The sequence below is a fragment of the Henckelia pumila genome, unplaced genomic scaffold, assembly GCF_033568475.1.
Source record: "Henckelia pumila isolate YLH828 unplaced genomic scaffold, ASM3356847v2 CTG_466, whole genome shotgun sequence".
Classification (NCBI taxonomy): domain Eukaryota; kingdom Viridiplantae; phylum Streptophyta; class Magnoliopsida; order Lamiales; family Gesneriaceae; genus Henckelia; species Henckelia pumila.
This window is the reverse complement of record NW_027331833.1, coordinates 6,922,144-6,932,945: the sequence shown is the minus strand read 5'-3', so window position 1 is coordinate 6,932,945 and position 10,802 is coordinate 6,922,144. Positions and strand designations below refer to the sequence as shown.

The 10,802-nt window shown below is 34.5% G+C and overlaps 1 protein-coding gene and 1 non-coding gene across 2 annotated transcripts; one reads left to right on the top strand and one right to left on the bottom strand.

The window, feature by feature from the left end:
- Positions 1-1,217: 1,217 nt before the first annotated feature.
- Positions 1,218-1,289, bottom strand: TRNAQ-CUG (transfer RNA glutamine (anticodon CUG)). Its single transcript has one exon. It is a non-coding gene; the product is annotated as a tRNA-Gln (tRNA).
- A 1,721-nt stretch (positions 1,290-3,010) lies between these two features.
- LOC140872456 (CLP protease regulatory subunit CLPX1, mitochondrial-like) lies at positions 3,011-9,509 on the top strand. Its single transcript, XM_073275296.1, has 15 exons — positions 3,011-3,974; positions 4,217-4,275; positions 5,150-5,250; positions 5,790-5,869; positions 6,146-6,196; positions 6,801-6,875; positions 6,977-7,054; positions 7,364-7,420; positions 7,590-7,660; positions 7,748-7,847; positions 7,966-8,070; positions 8,168-8,230; positions 8,384-8,506; positions 8,819-8,974; positions 9,071-9,509. Exons 1-15 carry the CDS (start codon positions 3,438-3,440, stop codon positions 9,137-9,139), a joined length of 1,725 nt encoding a protein of 574 aa, XP_073131397.1. The 5' UTR covers positions 3,011-3,437; the 3' UTR covers positions 9,140-9,509.
- The last annotated feature ends 1,293 nt before the right edge of the window (positions 9,510-10,802 follow it).

Genomic DNA, 10,802 nt, shown 5'->3' with positions numbered 1-10,802 from the left:
GGGATATTTTAAGAAAGAATCTTTTTTGTGCCATTTATGTCTCTCAAACGCATGACCTGTTATACTTAACAGGTTATTTGATGGTAGAGACGTTTTTTTGGAAATAAATGTGCGGATAAAAGATATAGATGACACAAAAAAGATTCGAGAGACATAAATGAGAAATCACGGAAACAAGAGGGATATTTTAATGCATTATCTCTTTGATGAGTAAACAGAAATGTGCACCTTGTAAAGGTGGTTCGTCTGTCGATCCTGTCTTCAATGTTTTGAAAATTTAATGAAGAAATCATGAAGCTGTGGAAGGCATTCACCTGCGGCAAAATCAAATTAAACCAATAGATAGTATGTATAGATTTATTGAATTTTTGGTTTGATCTCACCTGATGTGGTCCGTCTTCTGCCATTGTCGAGAAATCATATGTATTCGAACGTTCAATTTAGTGGACGGAAAATTTTATTGGCATCAACTGATGAACTTGCGAGTTTTGAAATGAAGGATTTGTCACAAATAAATTTTTTTTGGTTGAAGTGGGAGGTAAAAACCTGTCTATGGTTATGACTTCTTCTCCATCTCACCCACGATGGGTGAAGAGGTGGGTCACGATTTTAATTTCACGAAATGAGGGATTTTTCTCCAATGATTTTTCCCATATAACAAATGGACGGGCCTTACTTAAGGGAGGTATTTTGTAATTTTTTTATTGATTTGGTCATATCAAATTATATGGGTCATATCAAACATACCAAACAGTTAGTATAGTATCTTGACTCTTTATTAAATGGAAAGAAATAAATGTAAAGAGATAGACTGTACAAACCATTATATGTATGGGAAGTTCTATGCTACCCCAAAGGGCACTGCCTTGGGATGGCGTAGCAGAGTATGATTGGTTAAAATAAGTGTGTTCCAGGTGGGACCCACTGATTTTAACCAATCACGGGTTGCCACGCCACTCTAGGGGCAGTGCCCTTGGGGTGACATAGAACTTCCCTATATGTATATATAGAGACACTAGTTTAAATTAAAACTAGCATTAGTGAAATTCTCGTATAAAAATTCTTGGAATATTTTTATCTAAATTTGGTGGAATTGTGATATTCAGATATTATAATTATATATATATATATATTATAATTAATTAATAGGCGACAATTTTCAAGTCCGAAAAAAAAAAAAAAAAAAGAAGAAGAAGGGGACTTAAAAAGTGTTAAAGAGGTTCCACCGAGATTTGAACTCGGGTTACTGGATTCAGAGTCCAATGTCCTCACCACTAGACCATGGAACCATTTGTTGTGAGGTTGTATTATTTTTATAATTTAATTATATGTTAATAATAATAAAGGCTCATTTAATCAAAACCACATTTTGATTCCCCTTGTTGCAAATTGATTAAATTAATTCAATATTAAATATTCTAAAACATTTTTATGTCGATAAAATTCTATTAACTAGGATGTTAACATCTCTATATATTAAATTGTCCATACTCTGAAAAACAATTATCATGTCATTTTTATTTCACGAAAAAATTACAAGAAACCACAGAAAAAAACATAAAAATAACGAGATTCTTTTTTAAATGTAATTTTTATTCCATAAAAAAATAGCTTTTGAAAAATCTATACAGTCAAAGCAGATCTAGACTGCCCATTTTATTAGTCCCTCCATATTAACTATTAAGCATATACATCGCATATAGATTACGTATGTACAAATAAATATATCAAAATGTACTAGGTTAGTCAGATTAATCTAACTTATCATGATAAAAAGAAGGTAGGCTGAGTTAAGGTTCTAGTATCCCATGAAGCGAGTCAAAATGGCTTAAATCGTTTGGGTTATGGGTAACAGCGAGCTAGGTTGGATTAATCACTATTTTATAAATAAAAATAAAATATATATATATATATATATATATATATATATATTTATCATCTATATCCAAGTATGCCCAATAAATTTTAAGTTTCACCGTATCTTTAAATTTTCAAACACAACTTATTACTTGTTTAATTTTTAAACATTTATTTTTTGTTTTCAATTTTCATATCTATCACAATCGTCGCTTGGATTGAATTTTTAAAATCATTCAATTGGTTTTCTAAACTTTGAAGAAGGACACAATTTATTTCAACTTTGAGTATATCTTTTGTGAGACTCATTGACCCGATTAATGTTTACAATGAAACTAATAATTTTGGAATAAAAAATAATACAATGTAATGGGTCGGTCAAATAGAAGATTTTTTTAACAAAGTTGATCCGTGAGACGGTCTCGCAAAAGTTTTTGTGTTTAAGTTTTTGTGAGCAACATTTCAACAAGATTGCACGAGAATATCAAATAATGTAGAAATTATCGATAAAGAGAAAGAGCGAAAGGAAGGAGAAAAACATGATGTAAAAAATGATATAATGATGAAATGGTCGATATATTTTGAACAATTTTATATTATTTATTTAGTTTTTTAAACTTTGTAAAACTTTATTCACTGGAAACTTCATCCGCGCTTAATTTCTATTGCTAATGAAGTTAATTTTTAAACTATTTGACTAAATATAGTGGATATTATATGCCTCAGAGCATACCCCAAATATTTCAATGATAAATATACTCCACACGAGGATCGAACCCGCAACGTTGAAGAATTTCTAACTTATGAATTAGCGGGTCAACCTTCACCATCTAATTCATAGCGAGTTGTGACGGATCGACCGTCGAGTTGATCCGTAACGAAAAACTTCAAGAAAGAATTTGTAACATTTAATTAATTTACTAATCATGTGATGATCTCAAATGCCAAAAAAAATTAGCGGAATCCCATTCGGGCAATGGCCATTGGGACAGCATAGACAAAAGGATTTGTCACGATCAACACATTTGCTGGTGCTTATTATTAGAAGAACTTGTCACAGATTGGTAAAAGAAAAAAAAAATCGTCCCTTATCATATATTTCGTAAAACGACACCGTTTAAGGCAGCGAAAACATTCTTGAGCAATGTGTCATCTTCCTTGATTTGTAATTTTCCAGCAAAAGTTTCCAACTGATATTAAGCAATTCCCTCAATCCACTAAAAATCAATGCCCCTTTGCTTCCTCAAGTTTGTTTCTTCAACCCAAAAAGTCCAATCTTTCCCATGCTGTTTCTACAATTTACCTGCCCGATTTCCCAAATTCTAGTTATCTGATTGGATTCCAATCCAATTTATCCCCCTTCTATTTTATTTAAACTTGTGCTCGAATTTTCACTCTTGAGTCTCGTTATTATCTTCAGTTTCCTTTCTAATATATCCGGTCCCTAATTTTAGAAACCTAATTGTAATCCCCTTCAAAATTTCAACCGTTTTGTATGTGTGGATTTCCTCTCCAGACCTGAAAAATCATTTATTTACAAGTTTTAGTTTCACCTCTTTGTTATACTTGAAGGTTCTGCAATGGCAGCCGCTGCTTTGAGGTCGAAATCATCGAGAGACACGGCTTCTGTTGCTGCCTCGCAGTTCAGACACTTCATTCAAAACCATATGCACGCGGGTCGGGTCAACCATTTCCAGAGGAGCTCCAGATATGGTTGCAAGTATCACAATAGTCATAATTTTCTCTCAGCCTCGCTCTTTAATTTCTCCTCCTTCAAACCCATTTCGTTGCGTGGTGAATATGTGGACAGTGGCAATAATTTCACGAAATTTCCTAGGAATAGGAGGAAAACTGAGATTATTAGCTCTCAGGGGGATCCACCTGAGGTCTGGCAGCCACCTGGGGCTGGAAGGGACGGGATTGTGGTGAGGCCGGGTGTAAAATTTATCCAGGTGACTGATAGAGACGGGCCGAATTCCGGCTCCGGTGGAGGGTTCGGGTCAGAAAGTAAAGATGAGTGCTGGGGAGGATCCAGTTTGGGGCCAAATTTCCCAACTCCGAAGGAGATATGTAGAGGACTTGACAAGTTTGTAATTGGACAAGAAAGAGCTAAAAAGGTTTTTTTTTTTTTTTTTTGGGTTTTAAATTAGTTATAAGCTCTGTTATATCACAACCTTATTCATTTTTTGAATTTGAGGATTACTTGCTTGATTGATATCTTGAAACATGTGTTGTGTATAAAATGGAGGGGGCGAATTGGAGGTGGTAACAAGATTTACTTTTAATGTTAAAACTTGCGACTTGCAAATATTTGATTAGATACTTTAACTCGGTTAAAAAAATTATTATGTGGATGCAGGTTCTTTCTGTAGCAGTTTATAATCATTACAAGAGAATATACAGTGATTCTTTGCAAAGGTGATTCTTCTTGATATCCAGCTTCATTTGACCCACTCTTGTGAAGTTTATAGTCTAAGAGCCAGAAGCTGTAACTTTAAAGAAGTGCTTAAGGTAGTGTTTGGGAGCTTCTAGGAAGCACTCCCAAATTTTGCAAAAGCTGAGAAGTGCATCTTAAAGTAGAAGCTTTCCCATATTTTGTAAAGTAAGTTCAACTTTTTAAAAAGTGCTTTTATTAAAAAAAAAAAAAATAGAAGCTATTTTAGTGTTTGGATAAAAGTTGAAAAATGTTTTTTATTTTATTTATTTTTAAATGTATTTAGAAGCAATGGTCCAAATTCTGGCTTCTAAGTGGTTTTTTTTAAATGGTTTTTGTAAACAAATGTTGCAATTTTTAAGAAAAATGTTTCTTTCTTTTCTTTTTTTTTTTTAGAATAATGCTAAAGGTACAATAAATATCGTGAACAACGATATTTACAACAATAATATCGTGAGATTTTGTTATTTTATCGTGAGATTTTTTATTTAATGTATCTTGAGATTTTGATAAATTAAATTCTTGTATTGAATTTTTTTGTGTTGTAAGATTGGTGTACAAATTTTGTTGTACTTGTAGCTTCACCCTTTTTTTTAAATGCTTAATCTCCTGGCTTCTCTAACCAAACGAGGTTTAATTCTTCTGGGTTTTAAGATTAAGTTATCTTAATCAAAAAGCTTGATTTATCTCCTGTCTATATAGGTTAGCTGATTTTGAGGTTATGGGGTTAGAAAGTTCTGAAATGGCTGCTGTTTGTTGTTTTTATAGTTCTTAACTGTGCTTATTCTGTTGTTTTTGCTTTAAAATTTAACTTAAAAGTGAATATATCTAATGTTGGTGTTATACCTTGAAAGTTAGGTCTGCAGGGAGTACAGATGGTGATAAATCCAATGGTACAGATAACGAAATTGTGGAGCTTGAGAAAAGCAACATTCTTCTAATGGGGCCAACAGGTTCAGGTAATTTATTCAGTGTTTGATTTGTTTACGAGGTTTTATTTGTGTATACATATGTCTGTATTTAGGCATATAATAATCCATGTCAGTGTGTGGACAGTGAACTTGTGGCAAAAGTTTATGAGAAGCATTAGCTTTTATGAGTGATTATACTTTGAAACTTTGTTTTGTTTAATGTAGTTGACCTTAGATTTGTGTATCATATCTGGGATCATTTCAATTTATGGTCAATGTCATCCATTTATGATTCAGAGTTCAGACTACTTGATTCAGTTTCTTTTTGGCATGCCCAGTTTTATCCTTGATATAGTCTCATAAGGAGGAGTTATTTAAAAGTATATGTGTTAGGGCTTCAGCCTCCTTTAATCATTTAGTTGCTGTTTTCTTGGTTTTTTGAATTTCTATTTCATTTGATGAACGAATGTTTGAGGCATAGAAAAATTTTCTCGTCAGTTGCATAATTTTGGATTCATGTTGAACAATGTCTTTCTCTTCCAGTAATATCAGTTCACTGTGTGCTTTTAAAATCATTTTAAGGACAGGGAAGACGCTACTTGCCAAAACTTTGGCGCGGTTGGTGAATGTTCCCTTTGTAATTGCTGATGCAACTACGCTTACTCAGGTAAGATGTTTTAACTTTTAATTGCATATCACAATATTATTTTGACATTCTCCTGTTTATTGAACCTATTTGTTGTGCTTGCTTATCGGGTGTTTACGGCCCAGACCATAGTCTGTCATAATATCTGTGGGAGCAGATCAGTTGGAATTCTTTTTTTCTTTATCAACGAGGTTTCTCAGCATAAACAAACCAATTTCAACAAATGCTGCACTGGCATCACTGAATTTTATAACATCATTGTTCTGTTGCTTTATTCTAATAAATCTCATTTTGCAGGCAGGATATGTTGGGGAGGATGTGGAGTCTATTCTATACAAGCTTCTGACGGTAAGCTGCTTGTTGTTTTCTTTCATAGTTGGAGTGGACTCTTATTCTGTATGATATAAATTAAATGTGATGAATTTCTAGCTAGCAGCTTTGCTGTTTTGTATCTGTATGTGTTTTTTGGGTATATAAGATTCTTATATGTAATGGCGAATCTGTAATGCATTGCAGTTGTTGACCAGCATCTGGTTGTCAGCTTAATTATTTCCCTGCATTTGTTGATTAGAAAATCAGAAAATGATATCATTTGGTTCGATTTTTACGCTTATATATTTTCGCTCAGTGGGGTTGTCGTAAATCATGGATTTTCTGACATCGTTTGATTATTTAATATTGCATATTTCCTCTCAGTGAGACATTGGACTTGATGGTATTCATATTACGAATTTCATACAGAATTTTTAAGAACACTGATGAAGAATAAATTCGAATGAACCATTGCGAAGACTTTCTTTATTTATTCTGATTATCATTTGAGCCATTTGTTCACATTTGCTAAAATTTGTGTTTGTGAAATTCTAGTGCACAATTAGATTGTTAACTACATCACTTACAATTCTATAAATTTATCATGGGATGTGATGTTACCCATGGTTCCCCGATTCAGGTTGCGGACTATAATGTAGCAGCCGCGCAGCAAGGCATAGTTTATATTGACGAAGTTGACAAGATCACCAAAAAGGTTCTAGACTATTGCTGCCAAATTATTCATCAATCTACATATGCTAAGCCTGCTGATGCTGAATTTTATGCATTGTTTCCTGTTCTTTCTTGACTCTATAGGCTGAGAGCGTCAACATTAGTCGTGACGTGTCTGGGGAAGGTGTCCAGCAAGCACTATTGAAAATGCTGGAGGGAACTGTAAGTGCTTTGATTTACTTGGCCTCGCCCCTTTGATGAACCTGAAGTAGTCTAATGGTGATTTCTGATCTACGTGACAACTTTTATCTCCCAAGACAAAGAAATGCAATTTATTTTCCCAAAATACTTCCTAAACATATCTCCGAAGTTTTACGGTTCAAACTCTGAAAACAATACCAAACAAGTCCAGAGTGTTTTAATCTTAACCTGATTTAGGAAGTGTTTGTAACTTCTAAAAATAAATGATTTTGGATTTTTCCTTCACAATTTCCAATCTTGATTCTGATTAATGAATTCTTTTAAAATCAGGTGGTCAATGTTCCAGAGAAAGGCGCTCGAAAGCATCCAAGAGGTGAAAACATTCAGGTATGTTTTCGATAGTAAACAACCTTTCTTGGTGTTTTATGCCTTCAACCAGAACAGCATACCATTTGGAAGAATGATTTGAATAAAATACGGCACTCTAAGAATGGACTAATTGCTGCGTGATTTGTGAAATGGAGGCTTAGTACAGCAATAAATTTTGTATTTGCAGATTGACACGAAAGACATTCTCTTCATATGCGGAGGTGCTTTTATTGACTTGGAAAAAACAATCTCAGAGAGGTCATATTACCGTATTAATCCAAATACCATGAATGCTGTTACCTCTTGTTTTGGATTGGAACCTAAAAATTTTTGACGTATTTGCAGACGTCATGATTCTTCCATTGGCTTTGGTGCCCCCGTACGTGCAAACATGAGAACTGGCACTCTAACAAGTGCTGCTGTGACATCATCATTACTCGAAACTGTAAGCTGGATAGCATCTTTCTCTCATTATAGATTCCCACTGTTAGCTAGATGTATTTCCTATGATGCATGGTTATTATTATTATTTTTTTGTTTTGTTTTGTTTTGTGTTTTTTAAGGCTGAAAGTAGTGATCTAATAGCGTACGGGCTAATACCCGAGTTCGTTGGACGATTTCCTATCCTTGTTAACTTGGCCGCACTTACTGAGGATCAGCTAGTTCAGGTAATGCGCGAATTATGAATCATGCTCCGTTTTTTTTGTGTTCACTTCTCTATTTCAAGTGACACTACTTACACGATGCTCGTAAATTTGTTTTTAGGTTTTAACTGAGCCTAAAAATGCCCTAGGAAAGCAGTACAAGAAGATGTTCCAAATGAATGAAGTGAGTTTTCGTTACCTTTCCATAAATTGATCATTGTCTGTGGAAACGGATCCAGCGTAATCAAAATCCCTCTTCTTGTTTTCCTCAGATGAGTAGTAGTATCATATCATATCTGAAATTTCTCACGTTGTAAACTGTGTTCTTGTTTATTAGGTGAAATTACATTTCACAGAAGAGGCATTGAGATTAATCGCTAGGAAAGCAATAACAAAGAACACAGGAGCTCGGGGTTTGCGTTCTATGCTAGAAAACATATTGATGGATGCTATGTACGAGGTTTGTTAGCCAAGTTTCTGTAAATATGTGACGCCTAATGTCAATACCTAGGGACATATTTACTGGGGTGAGGTCTGAGGGGACAATTCTCCCCTTCAAAGAAAAAAAATATTAAAATTTTATTTGTGATTTTTCTAAAAGACAAGATTTATCCCCCAAACTGCACCTCCCTCATTATCTCCTCCGGGGAATATGTAGATCAACCCCTATGCATATCTTACTATATAGGATATGCCTCTTGCCCTTTACATGTTTTTTTCTGTTCCAATCTGTTTACATGAAATAATGAAACAAGAAGGATTTATCTTTCAGATTCCCGATATAAGAACAGGGGATGATGTAATAGAGTCAGTTGTAGTGGATGAGGAGTCAGTTGGATACGAGGGTCGTGTAAACGGTGCCAAGATCCTTTATGGCAAGGGGGCATTGAACCGTTATCTTTCACAGCACAAGATTAAAGTTTCAGAGGTTCGTACGAGTAAAAGGGTTTCATTTTATGCCTTCATATTTCGATCTATGTTGACATGATGAACCGACAATTTTTTTTTTAAAACTACACTACAGACACTTGCTGAAGGTTCCGAAGGAGAACCTGAGATTGAGCCGGAGCTTCCATCTATTGTTGCTCTGTAAACTCTGATTACGTTTATCGATTTACGTGTACAGTATGAAAATGGAGTTGATTTAGAGGCTCAGTTGATGCAAATTTGTTGTAATTTATGGTTTTTCTATCAATGGATATATGTTGCCATCTTCCCGAACACCCTCTTCTGTTGCTCCTGCGTTGGGTCCTATCTCCTAAATCGAGAAACTAATTACATCTTAATTTTTTAGAAATTCAAATATTTGGAGTTGACCTTGCTTTAATGTTGTGCTTCGTAGTCCCTCCATGTTATGAGATTCCATCAAGGAAAATGCAGAAGCCAGAGATGGGTCTTCTGTCAACAGGTGAGCTTGCATAATCTGCGTCAGTATAAATATCAAGAACGAATCCACTCTTGTAGGTTGTGTTTGGATCTAAGGATTTGAAGTCGTGAATTCAAATCCCGTTTGATTGTTTGGATGAATTTGTGTTTGTTGGATTGAAATCCGTCCCTTGCTAATTTACGTAGATATAATGTTATTTACGGTGGATTGGAAATCCATCCAATAACAACCTTTTGCGAATCCGATACCGTAAATGCGATATCTGGATGAGTATGGTCTTCGCGATATCTGGATTAGTGTTTTGCCATGGGCAATTCTTGTGAGTGGGAGTTAAATTCAAGCTGGTGTAGCTTGTTGGCCACTTTCTCTTCTTTGTATAGTTTTCATAATTTAACTTCAAAATTTTAAGTAAAACTGCTCATTCAAATAAAGTACTCAAATAATTAGAAATTGACAGAATGTTAAAATTTTATTTACTTCATCCATAAAAAAATTGTACAGCAATCAATTCAAAAAAAAAACGAAAAAAATATCAAACTTTAATAATTGATAAACAATCGTAATACATATATTTAGGAACTATTGTAGTGACAAGTGACCTATAAAAGTCCCAGAAGTGGAAAAACAGAATGAAAGTACTGAGGCAGAAATGCATAGAAAACAAGTATTCACCTCGTAATTGATAGAAAAATAATAATTCAAGAAGATGACAAGTTTCATACTATACTCCAGACACACACAAACAAAAAATTACAAATCATAAGGAATTTAACGTTCGTAGATAAAGAGTACTTAAAGACATCTTTTTGATTTTAATACGACAAGATCTTCCTTAAAAGTAGAGGTGTCAAAATGGGTTAGATACGTCGGGTTGGTTCGTTTCGCCCTACAAAATAGGTAGGTTGGGATGACAATTTCTCAACCCGGCCTGCCCCACCCCGCATAATGGTGAGTTGGAGTCGGTTGTGGGTTGGTCCGCCAAAATCCGTCAAATTATACGTAAGTCCGCTGGATTTGCCCATCTTGCCACCTAAAATAGGTGGGTTTGGTTGGTGTTTTTCCAACCCACCTATCGTCGTTTGAACATGTTTTCGAATTTTAGATGGTGTTTTTCCAATCCGCCTAAAAGATGAGCCGACCCATCCCGGCTCGCCTAATGGTGAGTTGCGACAGGTTGTGGGTCGACCCATCTCGCTAGGCGTTTTGACACTTCTACTTAAAAAAGAAAAAAATAATAAAAAATGTGGAAAGAGAAAGAGGAATTATCTTTATATTTTTTATATAAAAATTTTATAACTGAAAAGGTAAAATATTTAAAGAGCCAGTTAAGAGGAACATGCATCGAGAAAACACCAACATTCACTCACAA

Bases quoted from the DNA above. Each gene is read 5' to 3' on its own strand.
- LOC140872456 (XM_073275296.1), top strand. From the start codon at position 3,438: ATGGCAGCCGCTGCTTTGAGGTCGAAATCATCGAGAGACACGGCTTCT. The intron at 6,197-6,800 runs GTAAGCTGCTTG...TCCCCGATTCAG, and splicing joins TTCTATACAAGCTTCTGACG to GTTGCGGACTATAATGTAGC. The intron at 6,876-6,976 runs GTTCTAGACTAT...TTGACTCTATAG, and splicing joins TTGACAAGATCACCAAAAAG to GCTGAGAGCGTCAACATTAG.